Genomic DNA, 25176 nt, shown 5'->3' with positions numbered 1-25176 from the left:
GCCTTCCCCAGCAGAGCAGCCTCCTGGCCCTCCTCAGGCCAAGCCACAAGGGTCACAGGGCCCAAGACAAACTCCTTCCTAGGTGCTGCCCTCACTGTGCCAGCCACGCCACCTATCCTGCACACCTCAGGCACCCCTCACCCCACATGCACCAGGGGGCCCTCCTGGAGACTGACTTGCACACATAAGGCCCTTTTTGCATATGTCCCATATTCTCCAGCACCCTGACCACGTCAGGCACTGTACTGTTCTGTGCGCCCATCTTTCATCCTGCTGCCAGCTTGCAGAACAGGGACAGACGCTCCAGGAGAGGAAGGAGTTGCCCAGGATCCACAGGGGGCAAGAACTGGAGCTGGGCTCTGCACCTAGGCAGGCAGAGGGCTCTGTGGGCACAGCACCCTGAGCCAAAAAAGCTTGAGCTCCCTGGAGGCTCTCTTCCAGCTCCCTCCCCAGCTCAGATTCCAGGCAAGGCAGATGTTCCTAAGGCCCTGCTCACCAATTTCCTGAGCCTCCGGGGTGACAATGCCGGGAGGGGGTGATAACCAAGGCAACAGCAGACCAGCCGGGGAGGAGGCCCATGGCTGGGGACCCGCAGCCCCTGCCTGCCAGCACCTTGGACCAGCCTCTGAGCAATAGCTGCTCACCGGCTCCGCCACCCACCCACCCACCCACCAGGCTCACCACAAGCGCAGGTCACAAGGGGGCGGCTCTGGGGGGCTCTGCTCTGGCCCCTGGCTTGGCTCCCTGCCTGCCCCCTCTGGGCAGGGTATAGGGGGGCAACTGGAAACTCAGCTGGCGAGTAGCTGTTGTTTATTGAGAGACCAGGTGAAGGGTGGGAGCCTGCAGCAGCAAACCACTAAAGCATAGTCCAGGGGTGGGGCTGGGAGAAAGCTCCAGGGCTACAAGGCTACCCAGGCCAGGGCCAGGAGGAGGCCTGGCAGGTGCAAAGGCCCGGGGCTAGCTGGTTACGAGGGCGGGGGCGGGGGGGGGAGTGGGGCACTGGTCCGGGGCCAGCTCCAGGCCTCAGAGCCTGACCGGTCAAAGTTGGTGCCACCCATGCTGAGAGTGGGCCTCAACCCCCTGGGTGGTGGTCTCACCGAGCCCCTGGCACTCAGACTTCAAGGCTCGGGCCATTGGATGGCACATACATGGGCTCGATGCGGGCCCAGCTTCGGGCCTGCTCGTCAGCCCAGCCAAGCAGCTCAGTAGCGCGGTGCAGGAAGACCATGAGCAGGGTGTGGACATCACCCTCGGCTGAGTGGGCTGCACTTGGCTCTGCCTGGAAGTAGCGGCGGAAGAGGCTGCCCAGGCTGTAACCCTTGCAGCCCTGGGCCCGGGTGCCATGGCTGTGGGCACGGTCCAGGCTCCGCAGCGCAGGCAGTGTATCCAGACAGACGGTGTCCGGGGGCAGGTGGGCGCCCAGGCGCCGCAGCTCTGTGCACAGCAGGGGGAAGTCATAATCAAAGCCGTTGTGGGCCACAAGGCAGATGGGGCCCTCCTGGCGGCTCAAGAAGGCCTGCAGCGTCCGCACCACGGCATCGTCGAAGCCGGCCTTCCGGCACCGCGCCAGGCTGTCGCTGCTCAGGCCGGTGATCTCACTGGCCTTGGCGGTGAAAGGGCGCTCTGGACTCATGCACAGCGTGAGCTTGTCCAGGACCCGGGGCAGCACAGGGGCACCAGACTCGTCTCGATCTGGGCTCTCCAGGGAGGAGCGGTGCACCGCAAACAGGGATATCTCAGCCACCTCGGGATCTATACTGGGGAGCCCAGTGGCTTCCAGATCCAGGAAGACGAAAGTCTCGGCCCGGGGTGCCTCGGACATGGTGATGTGCTCACGGGGACAGCAAAGCCTAAAGCTGCCAGGGCAAGAGGCACAAAACCTGAGGGCCAAAGTGATGGGGATGCCTGGGCCCAGCCACATACAGCCGACTCCGTGGCCAGTGCTCCAAACCCTTTGTTCAGGGGGAGGCCTCCTGGGGCCTCGGCACCCTCTCCATTCTGTGCCCCAGTCCCTCCCTGGCCATTGTCACTACTACCAAGTAGGAAACAGCAAAAGGTAGGGCTGGTCTGCCCAGATCCCGGCCCAGAGGCCTCTGCCACCTGCCTCCAGGTACCTGAGAGGCAAAGTGCGCCGGGTCTGTGTCACCCGGGACCTGGGGAGGTGCCAGTCTAGAATGGTGTCTTCACTGAGACACCCTGGCTGGGAGCCTGCACCCCTAGGGTCATCTGTCGGGAAGCAGGCAGCCAAGCATCCTTGGTTTGGCCTCCTCTGGCCTCCCTGGCACACAGGTGCCTTCCCCAACCTGGCCACCTGCCTCTGGGCTCCCGCCAGCTGTCCTCACCAACCCTGCTGCGCTGGCTTACCTGGGGCAGGTGCTGGCCGGCTTCCTGGGCTGCTGGGCACCTGTCTCCAAACAGGCTGCTCCAGGCGGCCTTTAATCAGTGGCCGTGGCCCGCCCCCAGCCGCCTGTTGGGCAACGAGGAGGCCTAAGGCCGCAGGACCTGTGCAGCCGGCTTGCCGCCCCCTCGCTCACTCACAGCTGCTGAGACACACGCCCTGTGTTTACAAATTGGAAAGCAGGCTCCTAGGCCACACGCAGGCTCCCCACAAGCTGGGCCGTGGGCTGGAGGAACGTGTCATCACAGGCATGAGGAGGAAGTGCGAGCCAGGATTTGGCAGCTGAGCTAGGACGACTCCCAGCAAGGTGGCAAGGCCCCTTCTCCAGGGCAGAGCTCCACCTGTGTCACGAGGGACCAGGTTGCCCTTCATGAGGCTAAAGTGAGCTCGGGAGTGGGCAAGAGGTGCCTGCACGTGCCGTGCTTAGCCAAGAAAGGGAAGGGTGCACTCAGGATGGGACCTCGGTGTCGCCCCCGTGACCTTGGGCACTTTCCATGCTGCCTGGCTCACACATCTCACAGACTAGTCTTCCAGCAGGAAGGGGAGATGGTATATGCTTCACGGGCACAATGACCCACAATATCCAAGAGGCCTTTAGCAGAAGCTGCCAGGAAGGAGGAAGAGAGGCGAGGCCTGACCTGGCAAGCCATGTGGGCTCCAGCTGAACCAATCCTGCCCCACCAAATGAGGAAGGATGAGCCACAGGAAAGGTGGGGGCACGAGACTGCCCGAGCAGCACCCCCAGCCCCAGGACCATGGGAGTGGGAGTGAAGCCCAGCCCCTCAGAGCAAAGACAAGAAGGCCCTCCCTGGCCAGAAAACAGGCAGCATTGTCCCGAAGACCTCGTTCCAGAGCGAGACATGCCAGGCCTCGGCAGTCGGTGCCCATAGGCCCAGCCTCCTGCCAGGGGCACAGGGAGGCAACCGAGATGCTGGTTGCGGCCTGCCCACCGCAGGCCCTCCCGAGTCCGCTGGAGGGTGAAGCTGTTGATGCAGCCGGGCAGCAGTGACCCTAGGCCTGCCTGTCCTCTCCCCCCACCCCCGGCAGTCTCCCTGTCTGGAGCACCCACAGGGGACTTGAGGTGGTAATGGCGTGGGAGCAGGTGAGGCTCACGGCCAGGGTGGGGCTCTGCAGTGGACCAAGTGTTGAGAGGGAGGCCCCTCCTCAAGCCCCCTTTGGCCTGCCACTGGGCTGAGGGAGGCAGAGGCCCCACCAGTCATGCCTGCTCCCAAGTGTGGAGGGAGGGAGGTGGCTGTGACAGGCACACTGCTCAGGCCACTGGCAAGAAGTCCCCAGGCCGGTGCAGGGAGGCCTGGGGAGGAAGGAGGAGGAAACACACGCCCTGGCCACCGGGTCCTGGATGTGGTGGGCGCCAGTGGCCAGGCCGGGGGTGTGGGAGGAGTCCACACGTGGGACCCCGAGGCCAGTCACAACAGAGGCAGCAGATTTCTGGGGCTTGGCATCGCCAAGTTTAACTGGGCAGGGAAGGAACGGAAGCCAACGGGAGCTGCTGCGAGGCAGAGGGGGCAGAAGAGGGGCATGGCTGAGGCCACCTGGGACAGCGGGAAGGGCAGACCGAGCCATAGGATGCCGTGGCCCCCTCAGCTGCAGCCAGGAAGCAGCTTCTTAGGACCGAAGCTTTCCTTTCTCGCCAGCTCGCCTCTGCCCTCTCCCTCCTTCCCTCTCAAGCCGCTGAAGGGCCTGGGCCCAGAGCACACGGGGGCTGTGAACGCTTCTCCTGCCCGTGGCTCCCACCCTGTGCCCCCCCCCACCCCCGACCACCTGACTCTTCAGGGCAGAGCTTCCCGCTCACAGACTACTCCATGCCTTTCTGCAGACTGTCACTGAAGATCTTGTATTTCTGAGTTAGTTCTTCCACTTTGGTGGCTGCAGAGAAAAAAACAATACGAACAGCAAAGTGACTCCTAGCGCTTCCCAGCCTGGAAGAGGCCGCTCCCGACCTTCCCCCGCCCCCAACGCCAGCCTTGCAAGCCTTCACTGTCTTTCGCTGGTTCTTCTCAGGCCCCAGGCGTCCCTGCACCCTCAAAGGGCTTGCAGCCTAGGCATCCAACTCCCACCGTGATCCAGAAACTGCCAAGCCAGGAGCTGCCAGGAGGTCTAGGGCTGAGAGCACAGATGGAAGGCCCCTGTGGGTACCAGGCTGAGCCCCAGGCCAGGTTCCACTCACTGGGCATTGTCCATGCCCACCCCAACCCTCGCCAGAGCCCAGGAGCCAGGGGTTCTTCTGAGTTGAATGGTGTGTTCCCTACTGCTCAGACCAGTAACCCATGCACACATACAAATCAAATGACACGGGGCCTTAGCTGCACAACCCGCCCCCGCCGCCCCCCCCACCCCGGGCCCTGGGCTTTCAGAGCTGGGGGCACCGCCATAATTCGCACCTGCCTCCTGACGTCCCAGTTTCACATAATGAGCACTGGGCATGAAATACAGGGACTTTAGCTCACTCCCCTCCCCGATCCTGGGGACTCTGGGCTCTTCCCTCAGGTTCCCTTGGTTAGTGGTGCCTTCACTTAAATACACAACTATTCCTTCCTCCACCAACCTGCCTCTCCGCCTCTGGCCTGTCCCCTCCCCTCCCACATGGCATGGTCTTTAATTGACATTTGGTCCCGCCTGTCCAGAGGTGACTCTGAGGCTCAGGAATCATGGGGCGTGCCTCAGGGTGATGAGCCCAGCCCCAACGACCCTCCCCACTCGTCATCAGTGCTCCCGCTGGGCGCGGCCGACTGTGCTTCCTCTCCTGATCCCATTTCTCCTCAGATGGGGTTTTCCTAGGTCCCTCTGGGAATCATTTGCCTCTCCCACACCTCAGGCTTGTCCACTCTGCCTCCTGGGGCCGCCTCAATGCTGGGTGCTCCATCAGCTTACACGTCCTGGGCTCTCTTGGCCGGAAGCCAAGGCATTAGCCTCTGGAGGCGGCAGTTTCCTCTTTGAAAGCTTGGACCCCAGCACATTTGGGGTTCCATCTGCTCTGCACGCCCATCGCTCTATTTTTCCTTCCTCCTCCTCCTCTGGAGGGCCTGCTAGCCACCCAGATTGGCCCTCATTTTGTTGATCTGTGTCTTTTTCTCTCTATTCTTACACATTTGTTGCCTGCTCCTGCTGTTCTGCCCCCACAGAGCTCTTTCCCTTGATTTTTTTTCAACATTCTGGCAACCACGTTTAACTTCTAAGGGTGTTTGCTTATTTTCCTCTTTGTTGGTTTTTCATAGTTTTCTAGGTTAGGGAAGTTCTCTTCTCTGAATGACCCATTAGCCCTGCTTTTCCAGGTCTTTCTTCTCTCTTCCATGGTGCTGGCCCAGGTTGGGGAGAGGAGGCCTGGGAGCTAGTGTACTGGTCCCCACTCCACTCTAGTGAAGACACCATTTTCTGCACAGTGTTTCCCAGCAGGAGCTCCAAGGGGGTCAAGGCAATGGAAGTGGCCTTCATGTCATGGACCCTTGGGCCAGAAAATGGTGGGCTTCAGCTGGGCTGCCAACCGCATCCAAAGCCTGGGTTTGCCATTTATTTCAATCATTTTCTTTATGAAAGAACAGGCGAGGGTCTCACTGGGAGCACCACCCTATACGGATCTGCTTTGCTTGTACCCTCTGCTTCCGGCCCACTCACCACTGCCCTCCCCTGCCCCCCCCCCGGGGCTGCTGGCCACACAGCTCTGGGACAGCAGCAGATCGACCAGACAGGCCCCTCTCTTCTCCCTTGGGCTGTGGCTTTTCCCACCCATTGCACGCATCAAATTGCTACCATCCACCTCTCTGTGTTGGTGCTGTCAACTCCCCACCCCTGCTCTCAGCACCAAGGCAAATGGGACTTCAGGTCCACCCAGCTGAGATGGTGACTGGTGAATGACGATGGGATGACCGGCCCACTCCGCGTCACCAAGGCCCTCTCCGTGCACACAATGGCACAGCTCAGGACACCGGCCCAGCAGGCACACCCAGGCCCTCACTCAAGCCCCTCCCTTCCGACGTGGGGATGTGCGACCAACACAGCCTGGCTACTGACATACAGAATGGTGGCCTAGCTTCTTGTCCTGGGAAGGGAAGTGCCACAGACACGCAGACCTCCCACAGCTGCAGGGCCTGAAGGCCTTGGGTTTGGTCAGGTGGGGACAGAGGCAAGGTGGGAAGGCCGTTCTGATTGGCCCTGGCATGGAGTTGGCATGGACTGCTTCTTTGGTGTGTCTATAGCCCAAGAACTCATCTCAAACAACATCTGGAGGTGCCATACTTGCCCCTCACCACTCTCCAGACCCACTGAGGGGGCCAGGATCTCAAGGCGAGCCTGTGAAGCACCCTGCGGGAGCGGGGACAGGCAGAGGTTCTCACAGCTCAGACGTCACAGTTAGCCCTGCCAGCAGTCCTGCAATCACAGGTGCGGCGGCACATGGCAAAGGACACTAATGACCATTATTCTATTAAAAATACCATTTTATTAACAGCAATTAGGTACAGTGCGGGGGGGGAGTCATAGTGACAGTGGTGACTAGGATAAATGTTACAACGAATTTTAAAATGGGTGGCTTTGGGGCAGGTCGGTCAGGAAGAAGAGACTCCCAAGCGCCTGGTATACACGTGGCAAATATGTGTGCCAAGGCCAAGAGCAGCAAGAAGGCTGCTGGAGAGGGCTGGCTGGAAAGTCCACACAAAGGGGAGGCTCAGAGGCTCTGTGACCTAAAGCCACTCCTTGGGGGTGCCCTGGGGGGAAACATTTACAGGCAAATGCTTTCATTGCTACTGCCTGCAGCGGCAGCTTGGGAGAAGCTGGGAAGTGCGGTGTCCACAGGGCTCTGAAGAGTTCTGGCAGTCCTGGCGCTCTACAAGGCCATGTGCATGCCCAGGGCTGTGCCGATACCCAGGAGAGAGCCGACAAGGACCTCAACAGTCGCTTCCGGCTGACTCCGAGGCTCAGAGCAGGCAGGAAGTGAAAGAGAAGTGAAGTGAAGGTCAAGTGTCTGGCTGAGTGCTGATGAGATGTGAGGCTACCTATCCAAGAAGCTCAACAAACTCCAAAAGGGATAAAGTCAAAGCAATCCGCACCAAGACTGATTATCACCCGACTGTCCGGAGCCAAAGACCAAGAGGGTCTTGGGACCAAGAGGAGAGGTGGGGCTGTGGAAGGGTCTCGGTGACATCAGCAGCTGGTTTCCCATCACAAGCTACGGAGGCCCGCAAAGCTGAACACATTGACTACCTGGCTCTTTACAAAACGAGTTTGCCGACGACAGCTACAGGGCAATGGAAATGAACAAATGACAGACACACACATGGTAGATGAATCTCACAGAGACATCATTACCATCAAGTCAGGACAGCAGCTGGCTGTCGGCGGGAAGAGACATGGGGGGCTTTCCAGGGTGCTAGCATGTTCTATTTCTTGACCTGGGTCATGGTTACACAAGTATTCACTTTAAAATCATCACTTGAATTGGAATAAAGGGGGTTGACCAGAGCACAGGGAAAATATCCAACTATTTCCTATTCCTATTCTACTCCCTCTGAATTGAGGTTCCTCACTAAGCACTATTTTTCTTATAAAAAAGACCTTTTCTGGGGCGCCTGGGTGGCTCACTCATTAAGTGTCTGCCTCCAGCTCAGGTCACGATCCCAGGATCCTGGGATCAAGGACCACCTCGGGCTCCTTCCTCAGTAGGGAGCCTGCTTCTCCCTCTGCCTGCTAGTCCCCCTGCTTGTACTCTCTCTCTCTCTCGCAAATAAATAAATAAAATCTTTTTTAAAAGACCTTTTCTGAATGCATATTTCCATAATAAAACAATAAATTTCCTCAGAAAAAAAGTTTAATTGAAACTAAATGCAGATCCAATCTGCCACATCCAATAACAGAAATGTCAGAAGGATCTGATCTGGCACTGATGGGGATACAGTAAGCAAACGGGGATGGGCCTCACCACCAGGACGCCAGGAGCCCCGTCATCAGGACGCAATCTAAGATGGGAACACGCTTTATGTCTCAACATGTTTCCTGCATCTTTTGGCCAGCTTGCCAGTGGGAGAGGGGTGGATTACCTAAGTGACCCATGCTCTGAAGACTACAGAGCAGGACAGAGAAACAGTAAATAAACGATACCACCTCTGACTCCGACACACAGAAAATCAGTGTCCACGCCCTGGCTCGCTTCCCACAAGGGGTTCTTGTACACGTTTGTCCTTTACAAAGGTGAGATCAGCCTGCAGTTTCCCTTTAACATTCTGTAACGTGCAGTTCTTTATGTTGTTGTAACCAACTTTTGAAACAACGAACACTATCCCACCACATACATATACCATTATTTACCAAAGCACTACCCAATGTTAAAACTTTGGACTGTTTCCATTTTCCACTATTGTAAATCTTGCAACAGCATCATATATAATAGTAAAAAGCTGAAAATGACTTATAGGCTGGATAACAGAAAATGTTAAGCAAATTACAGCAAATACCTGAACAGAAGGGTGTTTGACAATTAATGTTACTTCCAAAACATGGGAAAATGCTTATAACATTTTTTTAAGTAATCTCTACGTCCAACGTGGGGCTTGAACTTACAACCCCGAGATCAAGAGTCGCATGCTCTCTCTACTGACTAAAGCCAGCCAGGCACCCCAGGAAAATGCTTATCATGTGATCACAGGGAAAGAACATAATGTAAAAGCGTATATGTGTTCTGATTACACTTACACAAAGAAATAAAAAATGATGAAAGGAAAAAAATATAGATAAATAGACCAAAATATTAACATCAACCATCTCTGGGCCACCAGGTTATGGACTGTTTTTATTATACCTCTGCACATCTTTGGGTTATCCCAAATTCCCAAAATTAATTTTTTTTATTTTATAATCTGTAGAAAGCATTTTTTTTTCAAGGGAAGAAAAACCTTATGCATCAGAAGAAGAAGAAAGTGAGGGACGATCCCCAAATACTCCCTAAATGCTGGTCAAGCAAGAAGGAGCCACATGTGAGGCAGGCACTAGGCCGAGGTGCGCAGGGACAGCCCTGCCTCTGACCACTGAGCAGGCAGGCACCAGCCCCAGCAAGTGGCAACCACATACCTAGACTCATGACAGAGTTGTTGCTGCCCCAACAGATCTGCTCGCCCTGCTGCTGCTTCGCCATCTCCACGGCTTGGGCCGAGGTGTCAGTGACCTCCGTGACTGCTTTCAACAGCTGGGAGGGATGGAGAGAGAGAGGCACATAGGCATTAAATGCTGGTGGTCTGATCTGCAGAAGCCATCTCCCGCTTCCCACCCCAGTTCACATTCAGCATGTGCTCTTTCTTCCCTCGACCCTCAAGCATGTGGCATTCACCCCCAAGGACAGCCCAGGGTGAGGATGGGCCTGCCGACCAGCCGGAGAGTCACCGATCAGAGCTCTCCATGCTAAGTCCCTTCTTCCAGGCCCGGTGGGAATGCCACACAATTATGTGCCCCACCCCACACTAGCAGCTAAGCAAAGCCACAGGTGCAGTGGGAAAATCAATGTCCCAAGATTTTAAAAAAAGGGGGCGGGACCTTCCTGATGAGAAAGGAACGTACCCTATCTTGCCCTGTTGGCAGAACGACAAAGGACAGGTTGGTCAGAGGTTTGGAAGTCTAGGAGTCTTTGTGTTAAAAAACCAAGACGGTGCTTGCTTCAGCAGCACTTAAACTAAAACTGGGAAAAAACAAAACAAATGTCGTGGAAGCCCTGGGCCGACATCAGAGTTTTAGGTTGGACTCCAGGGATCTGAAATGTGGAACAACAAAATGAGTAAGCAAATATTTATGTAGTCAGCTCAGCAATGTGAGACCACTTTTTCCTATCTGTCTGAGCTGGGTCAAGAGCACAGACAGGCAAACATCTGTCTGTCTGTCCGGCATCGTTCTCGGTCATACACAAGAACGAACTGGCTGTGATACATCTGGGCACAGCGTGAAGACAGAGTGAGACTAATACAGGGGCAGAAGCCAGAAGCTGGGATAAGGGTCCCATATGGTCACCCAGGACCCAGTGAAGGCAGTTCACAAACTTCTTCCAGGCCCAGGGTCTTGGCTCAGCTAATAGCCCCCCGAAGTGCAGTGGGACTCTCAAGGGAACATTCCTGTCAGCCCTCATCCCTTCCACGCACCAAGAAAAGCACCTTCCCCTCCTGCCCCAGGCCCCGAGGCTGAGGGCCAGCGCCCAACTGCACCAAGCCCCTCCCAGCCCCCTGTCGCAGACCTCACGCCTGTGGCTGGGGGCTACAGCAGCTGGTGGGGGCGGGGGCGGGGGGGGGGCGAGGGTAGTGGAGGAAAGGGTGATTCTTACTTGGCTGCATGAAGTCAGAGTCTGGTACACGGCCTGGATGATGGGGCCACTCGGGTGGAGGTAGGGGCCTGGGCGCTGGCAGCACTCACCCAGCTCGTCATCATAGACTTGGAGAAAAGCCACAACGAGCTGGTAGAAGTCAGAGATGACCAGGCGCAGCTTCTGGTCCAGGGTGCTGGTGTCGGCCCCACTCACAGCAACTCCTTGCTTGTGCTGTGCAAAGCACTGCAAAGCCAGAAGCAGAGGGGCTCTTGAGGCTGCCCTGCCTGCCCCTGGGGCACCAAGTCTCTTCCCGCATCAGATACGTAAGACCAGAGGCAAAAAAGAGCAAGTTGGTTTTGAGCAAAGCCGCCTGGCTTCTGGCCTCAGCCCTGCCACTATTGCCTGTGTGGGCCTCGGTCTCCTCCTCGGGAAAAGGAAGCCAGGCCAAAGGCTGCTGGGAAGGCCACATGTAAGAAAGCATGTGAAAGCTCAGACCCCAGGGCCTGGTGCATCCCCTGCAGGAGGCCGATTCTTTCCATTCTTCGGAAAGCCTCCCCACATCTGCCCCCAGTTTGTCTGCCTCTCCCCTTCCCATGGGCCGGGCACCCACAATGTTCTAGAATCCACTGAGCCCTGTGCATATACCACCTCACTTACGCCTCACAACACATTCATTGTAAAGATGGGGCACCCAAGACTGGGGAAGTGATGCTCCTTGCCCTAAGACAAAGTGCCTAGTCAGGCCCTCACCCCCAAGTCCCACAGCCCCCAGGAGCCGGCACCCCTCACCTCTACCCTGAGCATCTGCAGCTTGGCAGTGCTCTTCTGCAGCTTCCTGGCCAGCTCCATCACCTTCTCGTCCTCCAGCTCCACAGAGGGGCTGGTCCTGCAAGGAGAGAGAGGACACGTCCAGCCCCACGCCAGGGCAGGCCACACGTGGAAAGGCCGGTCTCAGGTAACAGAACCAAGCAGGACACATACCTCTGCCAGTCGTCGTTCTGCTGGTCGAGGAGGGGCTGCGTATCCAGGGGCCATGGGTCCCACTCTGGGCTCAGGAGCATCTGCAGGTGGGGGCTAGAGAAGAGCTCCCCCAGCAGAGCCTCATTCTTCTCTCTCGTATCCTCGAAGTGCTCCTTCACACTGCCAAGGGAGCCCCAAGGCCATGCTGTCACTGGCCTCCAGGGACTGTGTCAGCAGATTTGCTGAGACCCCTGGCCAAGGAAGCCCTCAGTCCCCTGGGGAAGACCCAGAGGGCAAAACGAGCCCGGGCGGAGGGGCCGGGAGACAATGTCTCCCCCAGTCCCTGCCCTGCTTTGGCAGCCAGGACCGAGCCCCAGTCCTCTGAGAGCCCACCTTCCCCGGCGGGCCTGCCTGTCTTCTCTACGGCCTGCACTGCACCTTCACGCTGACAGCCTGGTACCGTGAGCACTGCCCCAGCGGGATGTTCCACCTGGGCTCACACCCCACCGGGCCCACACCCCACCGGGCCCACACCCCACCGGGCCAGTGTGGAGCTACTGCTGCCCAAGTGGAAAGTTAAGACCCCAGCTGGAGATGTACCTGCTGGTGGTCTAAAAATAAAGTTAAAGATAAAGTTCCAAGGGCTCCAGATAAAGTTCCAAGGGCGCCTACCGGCCATTCTGTGGAGGACCCATCCTGAGCCTTTACCTGGAGCAGCTGCAGCATCCAATGGTCAGGCTCCGGACTGCATCCAGCAGCTGGTCCATGAGGTGCAACTGCTTCTGGGCGCAGGCCCGGCCCTGGGAAGGGAAGACCATGTGTGCTCACTAACGGGACATGCCGGGGGCCCCGGCCCACCCCTTGCCCTGCTGGGGCCAGCATAAAGGAGCGCTTGGGCCAGCAGCATTTGGGACTGGCTTGGGGAATGCTGTCATTGAGTGCTGCCAGCCTCGGGTGGCAATGGTGCCTGGGACCCTGCTATGGCAAGTGCCCATCACACATCCCCCAGCGCAGTTCCTTGAGCAGGGATGCCGACTGTAGCAGGGCCTACAGCCCACAGGGTTGTAGCCACCTGATGACAGTCTGTTCCTCAGGAACGCCTCCAGGAAGAGGCTTATTCTCCTTGGCAAATTGCCCTCCCCAGGCAGGAACGGACTACGATGACCCTGCTCCTCACAGGAAGAACAGGTGGCCAGACGTTACAGCTGACATAGTCCCCCCACCCCAAAGGCAGCTGGGATCCCCAGCAGGGACCTGCCTGGCCAGGAGCTCAAGGCTTGAAGAAGCAGAAGAGGCTTACAGCCAATCCTCAGGACCTAAACCATTACAACCTGAGAGGCCTGGCCTGCTCCAGAGAGCCCTGTGTGAGCAGTGGTATCCGAAAGAAAGCTGGGCCTGCCTCTCCATCGTAGACCCTCGTTGCCCCTGCCCTGACACGCCGCTATTCTGAGGAAAGCACGAGAATGATTGGCTCAGCCAGCATCACTATAAAGCCCTCCCAGAAGCAACTGCACTTCAAGCGGGCATGGAAGGCACAGGCTGTGGTGGCATTTCAGGCTGGGCAGCCCTGGGTGGGGAGGAGATCTGGGAACAGGAGCATGCTCTGCTATAATGTTTGCAGCCCAGATCCCCGTCCATGGGCGCCAGGCCTCATGGCTACGGCCGCCTGGCACTCCTCCACAAACCTGGCTCTCGGCTGTGTAGCCACATCAACAAGACCGGTGACTCTGGAAGCTCCTCAGCCTAAAACTGGCTACTTGGAGCTGATCACTACCTCCTGTTGACGCATTCTCCCAATCTGCCCAAGGGACACTGAGCCCAAGAGACACACTTGAGGGCAGCCTCGGAGTAGAGATGGGGGGCGAGGGGGGGGGCGGGAAGAGACACGATGTAGACAGGAGACAGCCTAGACAGAAACATGGGAGCAACTATCACTCAGGACCCCACAAAGCCTTGACCAGTGGCCAGGGCTGGGACACCCTGCCTGCTGCCCCCTCCTCAGCACAGCCCTGACTCTGACGGCCCCCCAGTGCCCATGAAGGGATAGGTATCCCTGCTCAGGGCTCGGCCAGCCTGGGGTAGGGCTGGGACTGTGGTGCTGAGCATACCAGTGATCCTTTTCATTCAGCTGCGCTGGTATTTGTATTGAGACGCACATGCCAGGAATTGACCCTTCTTAAGTGCACAGTTCAGTGGTTATTAGGACAGTCAGAGAGCCGTGCAGCCATTGCCACTTGGTAAGTCCAGGACATTACCATCACCCCCAAAAGCACTCCTGTCCCCATGAACAGTCACTCCCCACACCCCTCCCCCACCCTAGCCCCTGGTACCCACTGATCTCCTTTCTGCACCTATGGATTTGCCTCTTCTGGACATTTCCTATAAATGGAACCTCACATATGGGGTCTTTTGTGATTGGTTCCCTTCACTCAGCATCATGTTTTCAAGGTTCATTCAGGCTGTAGCACGGATCAGCAGTTTGTTATTATTGCTCTTTATCCATTCACCAGTTAAGGGGAATTGGGGCTTTTTTCTACTTTTTGGCTCTTAAGCAATACTTCCTGCTCATGTGCAAGTTTCTGTGGGGCTCTACAGCTAGGAGTGGGAAGTCTAGGGCTTACCCTTCTGAGGAGCACCCAGACCACCTGCCACGGTGGCTACACCGCTTGGCATTCCCAGCAGCAACGCGTGGCAGCCCCAACGTCCGCTCACCCTCGGGGGTATGACGTGGGATCTCATCGAGGTTGTAGTTTGCATTTCCCTGATGACGGGTGATGGTGAGCATGTTTTCATGTGCTCACTGGCCATTTGTTTATCTTCTTCGGAGAAATGTATTCAGATCCTTTGCCCATTTTTGAGTTGGGTTACTTGTTTTTTTCTTAATGAGTTGTAAGAGTTCTTTATACATTCTGGATCCCAGACCCTTGTCAGATCTATGACTGACAAAGATTCTCTTTCAGTCTGTGGATTCTCTCCACTTTCTTGATGTCCTTTGAAGCACCAAAGTGGCTCATTTTAGTGAAGTCTAAATGATCTATTTTTTCTCCTTTTTACTTGTACTTTTGGTATCAAAATGACTTTTTAAAAATATTATGAACTCATGGATTTGAATTCACAGAAAGGCCTCAGTCTACTGCAGTCACTGTCCTTACAATGCAGGCATCATGCCCATAACATCCCTTCTTTGGCCAGTGAGGGCTTCTACTGCTAGCTGGCACCCCAGTCCTTTAGGTGTAACTGTAAGTCTTGGATATCTGCCCTGTTCTCGCATGTGACAAGGCGTTCCTGCCTTAACTGGTACATTTCCTGCCCCAGGCCTGTGTTACAACTGGAGTATCACTGTTCTTGGCCTTTTAAGAGGACAAAGCAAGGAAATACATATATACCCACATACTGTTTTTAAGTTAAAATACATTAAAAGCTGACACTGATATTCCCAATTCAAATTCCAGACTACAGGGTTTGACTAAACTTAATTATCTTATACCTGTACCTCCTTCCTCCCATGCCCCAACTCTCAGCTTTCAATATGCCGACATAAATTACTTTTTGGTTTTTATTTTGTATTCCACAAAAAGGAATGAAGTACTGACCCATGTTCCAACATGAATGACCCTTGAAAATACTGTGCTAAGTAAAGAAGCCATTACAAAAGGCCACATACCATATGACTCCATTTATATGAACTAGAGATGGCAGAGTAATGGGTAATGGGGAGTGACGGCTTAATGGGCACGGGACCCCCTTTTAGGATGATGAAAATGTTCTGGAACTAGATAGATGTACTTAGTGCCACTGACTGCACACTTAAAAATAGTTCAGATGGTAAATTTTATGTTTTATGTATTTTACCACAACAAAAAAATGTTTTTAAAAAAGAACCCTTCAGCACCTACTGGGAAATTTTTTTAATGGTTAAAACGGTAAATATTGGGGCATCTGGGTGGCTCAGTCAGTCAGGCTTCAGCTCAGGTCATGGTCCTGGGATCCTGGAATTGAGCCCCATGTCAGGCTCCCTGCTCAGTGGGGAGCCTGCTTCTCCCTCTCTCTTAGCAGCCTTTGTGCTTTCTCTCTCTCTCTCAAATAAATAAAATCTTTTTAAAAAAGGTAAATATTATGCTATGTGCATTTTACCACAATGAAAAAAATCTTTAAAGATAAAAAGGAAGGAAGGAAAGGGTTAGAGTTCCAGGTAAGATTGAGGGACCAGCTTCCCCTCCCACTGAGTACCCACATCTGAGAGTGGGACAGAATGCATGTGTCAGGTGTCTATAGTCTTGGAAGGGCAAATATCAGCAGGTGCATCAGGGAGGCATGCCAGAATCCAAGGTTATCATTGAGACTGGTGGTGATTTACCATGTTCTCTCTTCTGGTCTCCCTGGACCTGCACTCAGCCCAGCTCAAACCCAGAAGGGAGCCAAATGGTACAGACAGAGAGCTCCAGAAAAGGAAACCCCTAACACTCAGAGAGTGTAGAGGAAATCCCTGGCCTTTTCTCTCTCCCTCTGCTCTGTGACCCCAGACCCCAGGCAATATCATGGCAGGGGTGGCAGAAGCAACAAAGCTGGCTGATAGCAGAAAACTGCTCTGGGCTCAGGGAACCTCCCTCTCCATTCAGGGGAGCTATGTGGGGAGGGGGAACAAACCCTGTTCCTGCTTCTTCCACTCTGTCCTCCCACCAGTGTGGTATAGTCACAGAAGTAGGCGGTTTATGGCTGCAGGGCAGCAAAGGATGGCCCTCTTCCCAGGAGCCAGACAGTATCGAAGAGATGACAGGAAGGGAAGATCTAGGGGAAGCAACCCTATAAATCTGTTTACGAATGCCTGGGCTCATCCCCACTCATGCAGGGGTAGATCTGATCTTGATGAACATACCAAAGAATGATTACAGGGGAGAGGCCAACACCCAGGCCCCAGGCTGACCATCGGGTGGCACACATGCAGGACGGGCCCGAATAGCAGCACAAAGGCTGCAGAAACCAAGCTGACACTGGCTGGAACCACAGGCCAGAGAAGGAGACAGAACATGCAGCTTAAAACTAACCAGGTCAAGTGCCTGCAAAAACACAAATACCAACATTCTCCATAAAATTTAATAAGGCCCAGAGACAAAGTAATAGTCAAGAATGTCCAGGACGCAATCCAAAATTATTTGGCACATGAAGAAAACCATGAAAATCTCAAATTGCATGACAAAAGACGATCAACAGACACCAATCACAAGATGGTACAGATGTTGGAATTACTTGACAAATTTAAAGCAGTCATTATAAAACTGCTAAATAAGTAATCATGAACACTCTTGAAACAAAAGTTAAAATAGAAAACAGCAAAGAAACAAACAAACAAAAAAACCAGGAAATATCTTTTTAGAGCTGGAAAATGGAATAACTGAAAAAAAAAACTCAGTTATGGCCCAAACAACAGAATGGAGGGGACAGAAGCAAGAGTCAGTGAACTTGAAAACAGATTAACAGAAACTATCCACCGTGAGCAACAGCAAGGAAAAAAACATTGAAAAAAATTAAGAGCCTCATGGACCTGTGGTACAATAATAAAAGGTCTAACACGTGTGTCATAGGAGTCCCAAAAGGAGGGGAGAAAAATGTGTGGCCTGAAAAAATATTTGAAGGGATAATGTCTGAAAACTTCCCAAATTTAAGAAAAGGGTACAAACTTACAGATTTGAGAAGCTGAGCGACTCCAAACAGGACAAACCCAAAGAAATATTCCCACAAACACATAATCAAATTGCTGAAAACTAATGACAAAGAAAAAAGTTCTAAAGCGGCAGGAAAAAACCAATGCATGACCCATAGGAGGAAAATTATTCAAATGACTGCAGATTTCTCATTGGAACCTATGGAGAAAGAAGAACTGCCAACCCAGAATTCTGTATCCAGTAAAACTATCCACCAAGAATGAAGGGGAACTGGACATACTCAAATAAGTGAACTCTAAGAGAATTTGGACAGAGCAGACCACTAGATCTAAAAGAATTGCTAAAGGCCGTCCTTCAGAAAGAAGTGAAATGATACCAGAGAGAAACTTGGAACATCACAAATAAAGGAAGAATAAAGGACAAAACCACATAATCACTTCAGTAAATACAGAGAAAGCATTTACAAAATTCAACACCTTTTCATGATAAAAACACTTAACAAATGGAAATAAAAGGGAGCACCCTCAACGTGATAAAGGGCATCTGTAAAAAATTCACAGTTAACATCACACTCAGTGGTGAAGATCAAACGCTTTCCTCCTAAAATCAGGAACAAGGCAAGGATGCCCACTCTTGCCACTCTATTCAACACTGTACTGGAGGTGTTACCCAGAGCAAATAGGCAAGAAAAAGAATTTAAAAACATGCAGATTGAAAAGGCAGACATAAAACTATCCCTATTTGCAGATGACACAACCTTATATATAGAAAATCCTAAGAAATCCACTAAAAGTAATATGCAAAAGTAACTGTATTTCCACACACTCACAATGAGTAATACAAAAATGAAATTAAGAAAACAATTCCAGGGGGAGCGGTAAGATGACAGAGGAGTAGGGCGACCCTAACCCTGCCTCCTCACTGAAACACAGCTAGATAAAGATTGGATCATTCTAAACACCCATGACATCGATCAGAAGTCTTGGAGAACATCTTGCACATCTATAAACCAGAAAAACAACCCATAGAAGCTTCTTGTAACAAGCAGACCAAAGCACACCTAGGATCTACCTTCCTATATGTATTTTATTTTATCTTATATTATTTTTTAACTTTTTTTTTCATTTTTTTTATTTTTTCTTATTCTTATTTCTTTTTGTATTTTGTTTTGGTTTTTTTCCATCCAAACTGACAAGACAGAGGAATTCATCCCAAAAGAAGAGGAAGAAATGATGGCCAGAGATTTAATCAATACAGATAAAAGTAAAATGTCTGAACTAGAATTTATTTATTTTTTTTGGAACTAGAATTTAAAACAATTACAAGGATACTAGCTGGGCTGGAAAAAAGTATAGAAGACACCAGAGAATCCCCTACTGCAGAGATAAAAGAACCAAAATCCAGTCAGGCCAAAATTAAAAATGCTATAACCAAGATGTAGTCCCAAGCAGAGGCCATAAAAATGAGGATGAATGAAGTAGTAGAGTGAATCAGTGATCTAGAAGATAAAATGCTAGAAAATAATGAAGCTGAAAAGAAGAGGGAAAGAAAATTATTAGATCATGAAGGTAGACTGAAGGAACTCAGTGATCCCATAAAGTGAAATAATATCCGTATTATAGGAGTTCCAGAAGATGAAGAGTGGGAGAAAGAGGCAGAAGGTTTTTTTGAACAAATTATAGCTGAGAACTTCCCTAATCTGGGGAAGGAAACAGGTATTCCAGTCCAGGAGGCACGGAGAACCCCCCTCAAAATCAACAAAAATAGATCAACACCTTGACATATTATAGTGATGCTTACAAACTACAAAGATAAGGAGAAAATCTTGAAAGCAGCAAGGGACAGGAGGTCCTTAACCTACAAGGGTAGACACATAAGGCTGGCAGCAGACCTGTCCACAGAGACCTGGCAGGCCATAAAGGACTGGCATGACATATTCAACATGCTAAATGGGAAAGATATGCAGCCAAGAATACTTTATCCAGCAAAGCTGTCATTCAGAACAGAAGGCGAGATAAAGAGTTTCTAGGACAAACAAAAAATAAAGGAATTAGTGAACACTAAACCAGCCCTGCAAGAAATATTAAAGGGGATCCTATGAGCGGAGAGCGGGACCCAAAATAACAAAGACCAGAAAGGACCAGAGATAGTGTCCAAGAATGGCAACTTTATAGGTAATACAATGGCACTAAATTCATATCTTTCAATAATTGCTCTGAATGTAAATGGACTAAATACTCCAATCAAAAGACATAAGGCATCAGAAAGGATAAAAAAAAAAAAAGACCCATTGATATGCTGCTTACAAGAGACTCATTTTATTTTATTTATTTTTTTTAAAGATTTTATTTATTTGAGAGAGAGAGAGAGAGCACATGAGAGGGGGGAGGGTCAGAAGGAGAAGCAGACTCCCCTCTGAGCAGCAGGGAGTCCGATGCGGGACTCGATCCCGGGACTCCAGGATCATGACCTGAGGCAAAGGCAGTCGCTTAACCAACTGAGCCACCCAGGCGCCCACAAGAGACTCATTTGAGACCCAAAGACAGCTCCAAATTGAAAGCGAGGGAGTGGAGAACCATGTACCATGCTAATGGACACCAAAAGACAGCTGGAGTAGCCATCCTTATACCAGGCAAACTAGATTTTGAACCAGAGACTATAATAAGAGATGAAGGACACTACATCACAATAAAGGGGTCTATCCAACAAGAATATCTAACAATTGTAAACACTGAAGCCCCTAACATGGGAGCAGCCAAATATATAAACCAATTAATAACAAAATAAAAGAAACTCATTGATAATAATACAATAATAGTAGGAGACTTTAACACCCCATTCACAACAATAGATCATCTAAACAGATCAACGAGAAAACAAGGGCTTTGAATGACACATTGGACCAGCTGGACTTAACAGATATATTCAGAGCATTTTATTCTAAAGCAGCAAAATACACATTCTTTTTGAGTGCACATGGAACATTCTCCAGAACAGATCACATACTGGGTCACAAATCAGGTCTCAGCTGGTACAAAAAGACTGAGATCATACCATGCATATTTTAAGACCACCACAATGCTACGAAACTTGAGTCAACCACAAGAAGAAATTTGGAAGGACCACAAATACATGGAGGTTAAGAACATCCTACGAAAGAATGAACGGGACAACCAGGAAATTAAACGAAGAATTTTAAAAATATATGAAAGAAATGAAAATGAAAACACGATAGTTCAGAACTTTTGGGATGCAGCAAAGTGGTCCTAAGAGTGAAGCATCTAGCAATACAGGCCTTCCTCAAGAAGCAAGAAAAGTCTCTAACTACACAACCTAACCTTACACCTGAAGGAGCTAGAAAAAGAACAGTAAATAAAGCCTAAATCCAGTGGAAGAAGAGAAATAATAGAGTAGAAATCAATGACATAGAAATAAAAAAAAAAAAAAAACAGCAGAACAGATCAACAAAACTAGGAGCTGGTTCTTTGAAAGAATTAATAAGATTGATAAACACCTGGCCAGACTTACCAAAAAGAAAAGAGAAAGGACCCAAATAAATAAAATCATGAATGAAAGAGGAGAGATCACAACCAACACCAAGGAAATACAAACAATTATAAGGACATATTATGAGCAATTATATGCCAACAAATTAGGCAATCTGGAAGAAATGGATAAATTCCTAGAAACATATAAACTATCAAAACTAAAACAGGAAGAAATAGAAAATCTGAACAGACCTAAAACCAGCAAAGAAACTGCATCAGTAATCAAAAATCTCCCAACAAACAAGAATCCAGGGCTGGATGGCTTTCGAGGGAAATTCTACCAAACATTTAAAGAATTAATACCTATTCTTCTGAAACTGTTCCAAAAAACAGAAATGGAAGGGAAACTTCAAAACTCATTCTATGAGGCCAGTATTACCTTGATCCCAAAACCAAAGGCCCCACTAAAAAGGAGAATTACGGACCAATATCCCTGATGAACATGGTTGCAAAAATTCTCCCCAAGATACTAGCTAATAGGATTCAACAGTACATCAAAAGGATTATTCACCACAACCAAGTGGGATTTACTCCTGGGCTGCAGGGTGGTTCTACATCTGCACATCAATCAATGTGATATACCACATTAATAAAAGAAAGGATAAGAACCATATGATCCTCTCAGTAGATGCAGAAAAAGCATCTGACAAAATACAGCATCCTTTATTGATAAAAACCCTCCACCATGTAAGGATAAAGGGTACATACCTCAACATCATAAAAGCCATATATGAAAGACCCACAGGGAATATCATTCTCAACAGGGAAAAACAGAGCTTTTCCCCTAAGGTCAGGAACATCCAGGGATGTCCACTCTCACCACTATTGTTCATCATAGTACTGGAAGTCCTAACCTCAGCAATCAGACAACAAAAAGAAATAAAAGGCATCCAAATCAGCAAAGAAAAAATCAAACTTTCACTCTCTGCAGACGACATGATACGCTATGTAGAAAACCCAAGAGACTCCACGAAAAATTTGCTAGCACTGATACAGGAATTCAGCAAAGTCACAGGATATAAAATCAATGCACAGAAGTCTGTTGCATTTCTGTACACTAACAATGAAGCAGCAGAAAGAGAAGGAACCAATCCATCTTCAGTTGCACCAAAACCCATAAGATACCTAGGAGTAAACCTAACCAAGGAGGTTAAAAGATCTTGTACTCTGAAAACTATAGAACACTGATGAAAGAAACTGAGGAAGACATAAAGAAAAACATTCCATGCTCATGGATTGGAAGAACAAATATTATTAAAATGTCTACAACTGCGCACAGCAATCTACACATCCAATGCAATCCCTATCAAAATAACAGCAGCATTTTTCACAGAGCTGGAACAAACAATCCTAAAATTTGTATGGAACCAGAAAAGACCCTGAATAGCCAAAGGAATGTTGAAAAACGAAAATCAAAACTGGAGGCATCACAATTCTGGACTTCCAGCTCGATTACAAAGTTGTATTCATCAAGACAGTATGGTACTGGCACAAGAACAGACACATAGCTCAGTGGAACAGAATAGAGAACCCAGAAATGGACTCTCAACTCTATGGTCAACCCATCTTCAACAAAGCAGGAAAGAATGTCCAATGGAAAAGACAGTCTCTTCCACAAGTGGTGTTGGGAAAAGTGGACAGCCACATACAGAAGAATGAAATTGGACCATTTCCTTACACCATACACAAAAACAGACTCAAAATGGATGAAAGACCTAAATGTGAGACAGGAATCCATCAAAATCTTAAAGGAGAACACAGGCAGCAACCTCTATGACCTCGGCCACAACAACTTCTTGCTAGACACGTCTCCAGAGGCAAGGGAAACAAAGGCAAAAATGAACTACTGGGACTTTGTCAAGATAAAAAGCTTTTGTAGAGCAAAGGAAACAGTGGACAAAAACCAAAGGACAACTGACATACTGGGAGAAGATATTTGCAAATGTCTTACCAGATAAAGGGCTAGTATCCAAAATCTATAAAGAACTTATCAAACTCAACACCCTAAACAAAAATAATCCAGTCAAGAAATAGGCAGAAAACGTGAACAGACATTTCTCCAAAGACATACAAATGGCCAACAGACACATGAGAAAATGCTCCACATCACTGGGCATCAGGGAAATACAAATCAAAACCACAATGAGATACCACCTCACATCAGTCAGCATGGCTAAAATGAACAAGGCAGGGAACAAGAAATGCTGATGAGGACGTGGAGAAAGGGGAACCCTCTCACACTGCTGGTGGGAATGCAAGCTGCGGCAGCCACTCTGGAAGACAGCACGGAGGTTCCTCAAACAGTTAAAAATAGAACTAGCCTACAACCCACAATTGTAGTACTAGGTATTTATCCAAAGGATACAAACAGTGATGTGAAGGGGCACATGCACCCCAATGTTTATAGCAGCAATGTCCACAATAGCCAAACTACGGAAAGAGCCCAGATGTCCAACCACAGATGAATGGATAAAGAAGATATGGAGTGGGGGCGCCCGAGTGGCTCAGTTGTTACGTGTCTGCCTTCGGCTCGGGTCATGATCCCAGGGTCCTGGGATCGAGCCCCACATCGGGCTCCCTGCTCCGCGGGAAGCCTGCTTCTCCCTCTCCCACTCCCCTCTGCTTGTGTTCCCTCTCTCGCTGTGTCTCTCTCTGTCAAATAAGTAAAATCTTAAAAAAAAAAAAGATGTGGAGTGTGTGCGCGTGCGTGCACACATGCACGCGCGCACACACAAACACAGGAACATTACTCAACCATCAAAAAGAATGAAATCTTGCCATTTGCAAAGACATGGATGGAACTGGAGGGTATTATGCCAAGTGAAATAAGTCAGTGAGAGAAAGACAAATTCCATACGATTTCATCATATGTGGAATTTAAGAAACAAAACAGATGAACATAGGAGAAGGGAAGGGGAAATAAAATAAGATGAAAACAGGGAGACAAGCCATGACTCTTGACTCTAGGAAACAAACTGAGGGTTGCTGGAGGGGAGGTGGGGGGGGAGGGATAACTGGGTGATGGGCATTAAGGAGGACAGTCGATGTAATGAGCACCAGGTGTTATATGCAACTGATGAATCACCATATTCCACCCCTGAAACTAATAATACACTGTGTGTTAACTAAATTGAATCCAAACAAAAATTAAAAAAGGAAAACAATTACAATAGCATCATAAAGAATAAAATACTCGGGAACAAATTTAGATGTGTACACTGAAAGCTACAAAACAGCTTTGAAAGAAACTAAGAAAACCTAAATAAATGGAAAGACACCCCATGTTCATGGCTAGGAAAACTTAACATAGTTGATGGCAATACTCCCCAAAATGATCCACAGATTCAACACAATCTCCATCAAAATTTCAGTTGGTTTTTTTGCAGAAAGTGACAAGCTGATTCCAAAATTCATATGGAAATTCAAGGGATCCCCGATAGCCAAAACAATCATTGAAAAGAGCAAAATTGAAGGGTTCACACATTATAGCTGACTGTAAAACTACAGTAATCAAGACAGTGTGGCATTAGGACAGATATACAGATCAATGGAACAGAATGGAGAATCCAGAAATAGACCCTCACATTTACAGTTAATTGATTTTCAACAAGGATGCCAAGACAATTCGATGAGGGAAGAACAGTCTTTTCAACAAATGGTGCAGGAAAAACTAAACAGCCACTGCAAAAGAATGAAGTGGGACACATACCATACACCATGCATAAAACCAACTCAAAATGGATCAAAGACCTAACTGTAAGAACTAAAACTATAAAACTCTTAGAAGAAAACACAAGTGTCAATCTTCATGACTTTGGATTTGGCAATGGATTCTTGGACATAAGGCCAAAGTGCAAGCAACAAAAGAAAAGGTAAATAAATTGGACTTGATCAAAACTAGAAACTTTTGTGTTCCAAAGTATTCATCTGGTATGGGAATGGGAGAAAATATTTGTAAATCAAATCTCTGAGGGACGCCTGGGTGGCTCAGTCAGTGAAGCGTCTGCCTTCGGCTCGGGTCATGATCCCAGGGTCCTGGGATCGAGCCCCGCTTCAGGCTCCCTGCTCAGCGGGGAGTCTGCTTCTCCCTCTGCCTCTGCCTGCTGCTCTCCCTGCTCGTGCTTTCTTGCTCCGTCAAATAAATAAATAAAATATTTTTTTAAAAAAAATCAAATATCTGGGCGCCTGGGTGGCTCAGATGGTTAAGCGTCTGCCTTCGGCTCAGGTCGTGATCCCAGGGTCCTGGGATCGAGTCCCGTGTCGGGCTCCCTGCTCCTTGGGAGCCTGCTTCTCCCTCTGCCTCTCTCTTTCTCT

The 25176-nt window shown here is 50.0% G+C and overlaps 2 protein-coding genes across 4 annotated transcripts in view; both read right to left on the bottom strand.

The window, feature by feature from the left end:
- Positions 1 to 793: 793 nt before the first annotated feature.
- TREX2 (three prime repair exonuclease 2) lies at positions 794 to 4141 on the bottom strand. Its single transcript, XM_028094385.2, has 2 exons — positions 2365 to 4141; positions 794 to 1856 (listed from the first exon to the last, which is right to left on the bottom strand). Exon 2 carries the CDS (start codon positions 1820 to 1822, stop codon positions 1112 to 1114), a length of 711 nt encoding a protein of 236 aa, XP_027950186.1. The 5' UTR covers positions 1823 to 1856; positions 2365 to 4141; the 3' UTR covers positions 794 to 1111.
- Positions 4142 to 4175: 34 nt separating this feature from the next.
- HAUS7 (HAUS augmin like complex subunit 7) overlaps positions 4176 to 25176 on the bottom strand; it is a 30590-nt gene continuing 9589 nt past the window's right edge. For 2 of the 3 annotated variants that reach the window (XM_028094384.2, XM_028094382.2), the window contains 6 exons: positions 12360 to 12451; positions 11673 to 11831; positions 11481 to 11577; positions 10710 to 10934; positions 9476 to 9590; positions 4176 to 4285 (listed from right to left, as the gene is read on the bottom strand). In XM_028094384.2, coding sequence (XP_027950185.1) covers positions 4215 to 4285; positions 9476 to 9590; positions 10710 to 10934; positions 11481 to 11577; positions 11673 to 11831; positions 12360 to 12451 — 759 coding nt within the window. In that variant the 3' untranslated portion in view covers positions 4176 to 4214. Of the gene's footprint in view, positions 4286 to 6856; positions 7650 to 9475; positions 9591 to 10709; positions 10935 to 11480; positions 11578 to 11672; positions 11832 to 12359; positions 12452 to 25176 lie in introns of those variants that run through there. The other variant, XM_028094383.2, reaches the window with a different exon arrangement.

The sequence above is a fragment of the Eumetopias jubatus genome, unplaced genomic scaffold, assembly GCF_037043125.1.
Source record: "Eumetopias jubatus isolate StellerSeaLion01/CBP00866 unplaced genomic scaffold, mEumJub1_p1.0 scaffold_11, whole genome shotgun sequence".
In the NCBI taxonomy this organism is placed as follows: Eukaryota; Metazoa; Chordata; class Mammalia; order Carnivora; family Otariidae; genus Eumetopias; species Eumetopias jubatus.
The sequence above is the reverse complement of the archived record's forward strand: the minus strand, read 5'-3'. Positions and strand labels throughout refer to the sequence as shown.

Excerpts from the sequence above, each read along its gene's own strand:
- TREX2 (XM_028094385.2), bottom strand. The coding sequence starts at position 1,822 with ATGTCCGAGGCACCCCGGGCCGAGACTTTCGTCTTCCTGGATCTGGAA.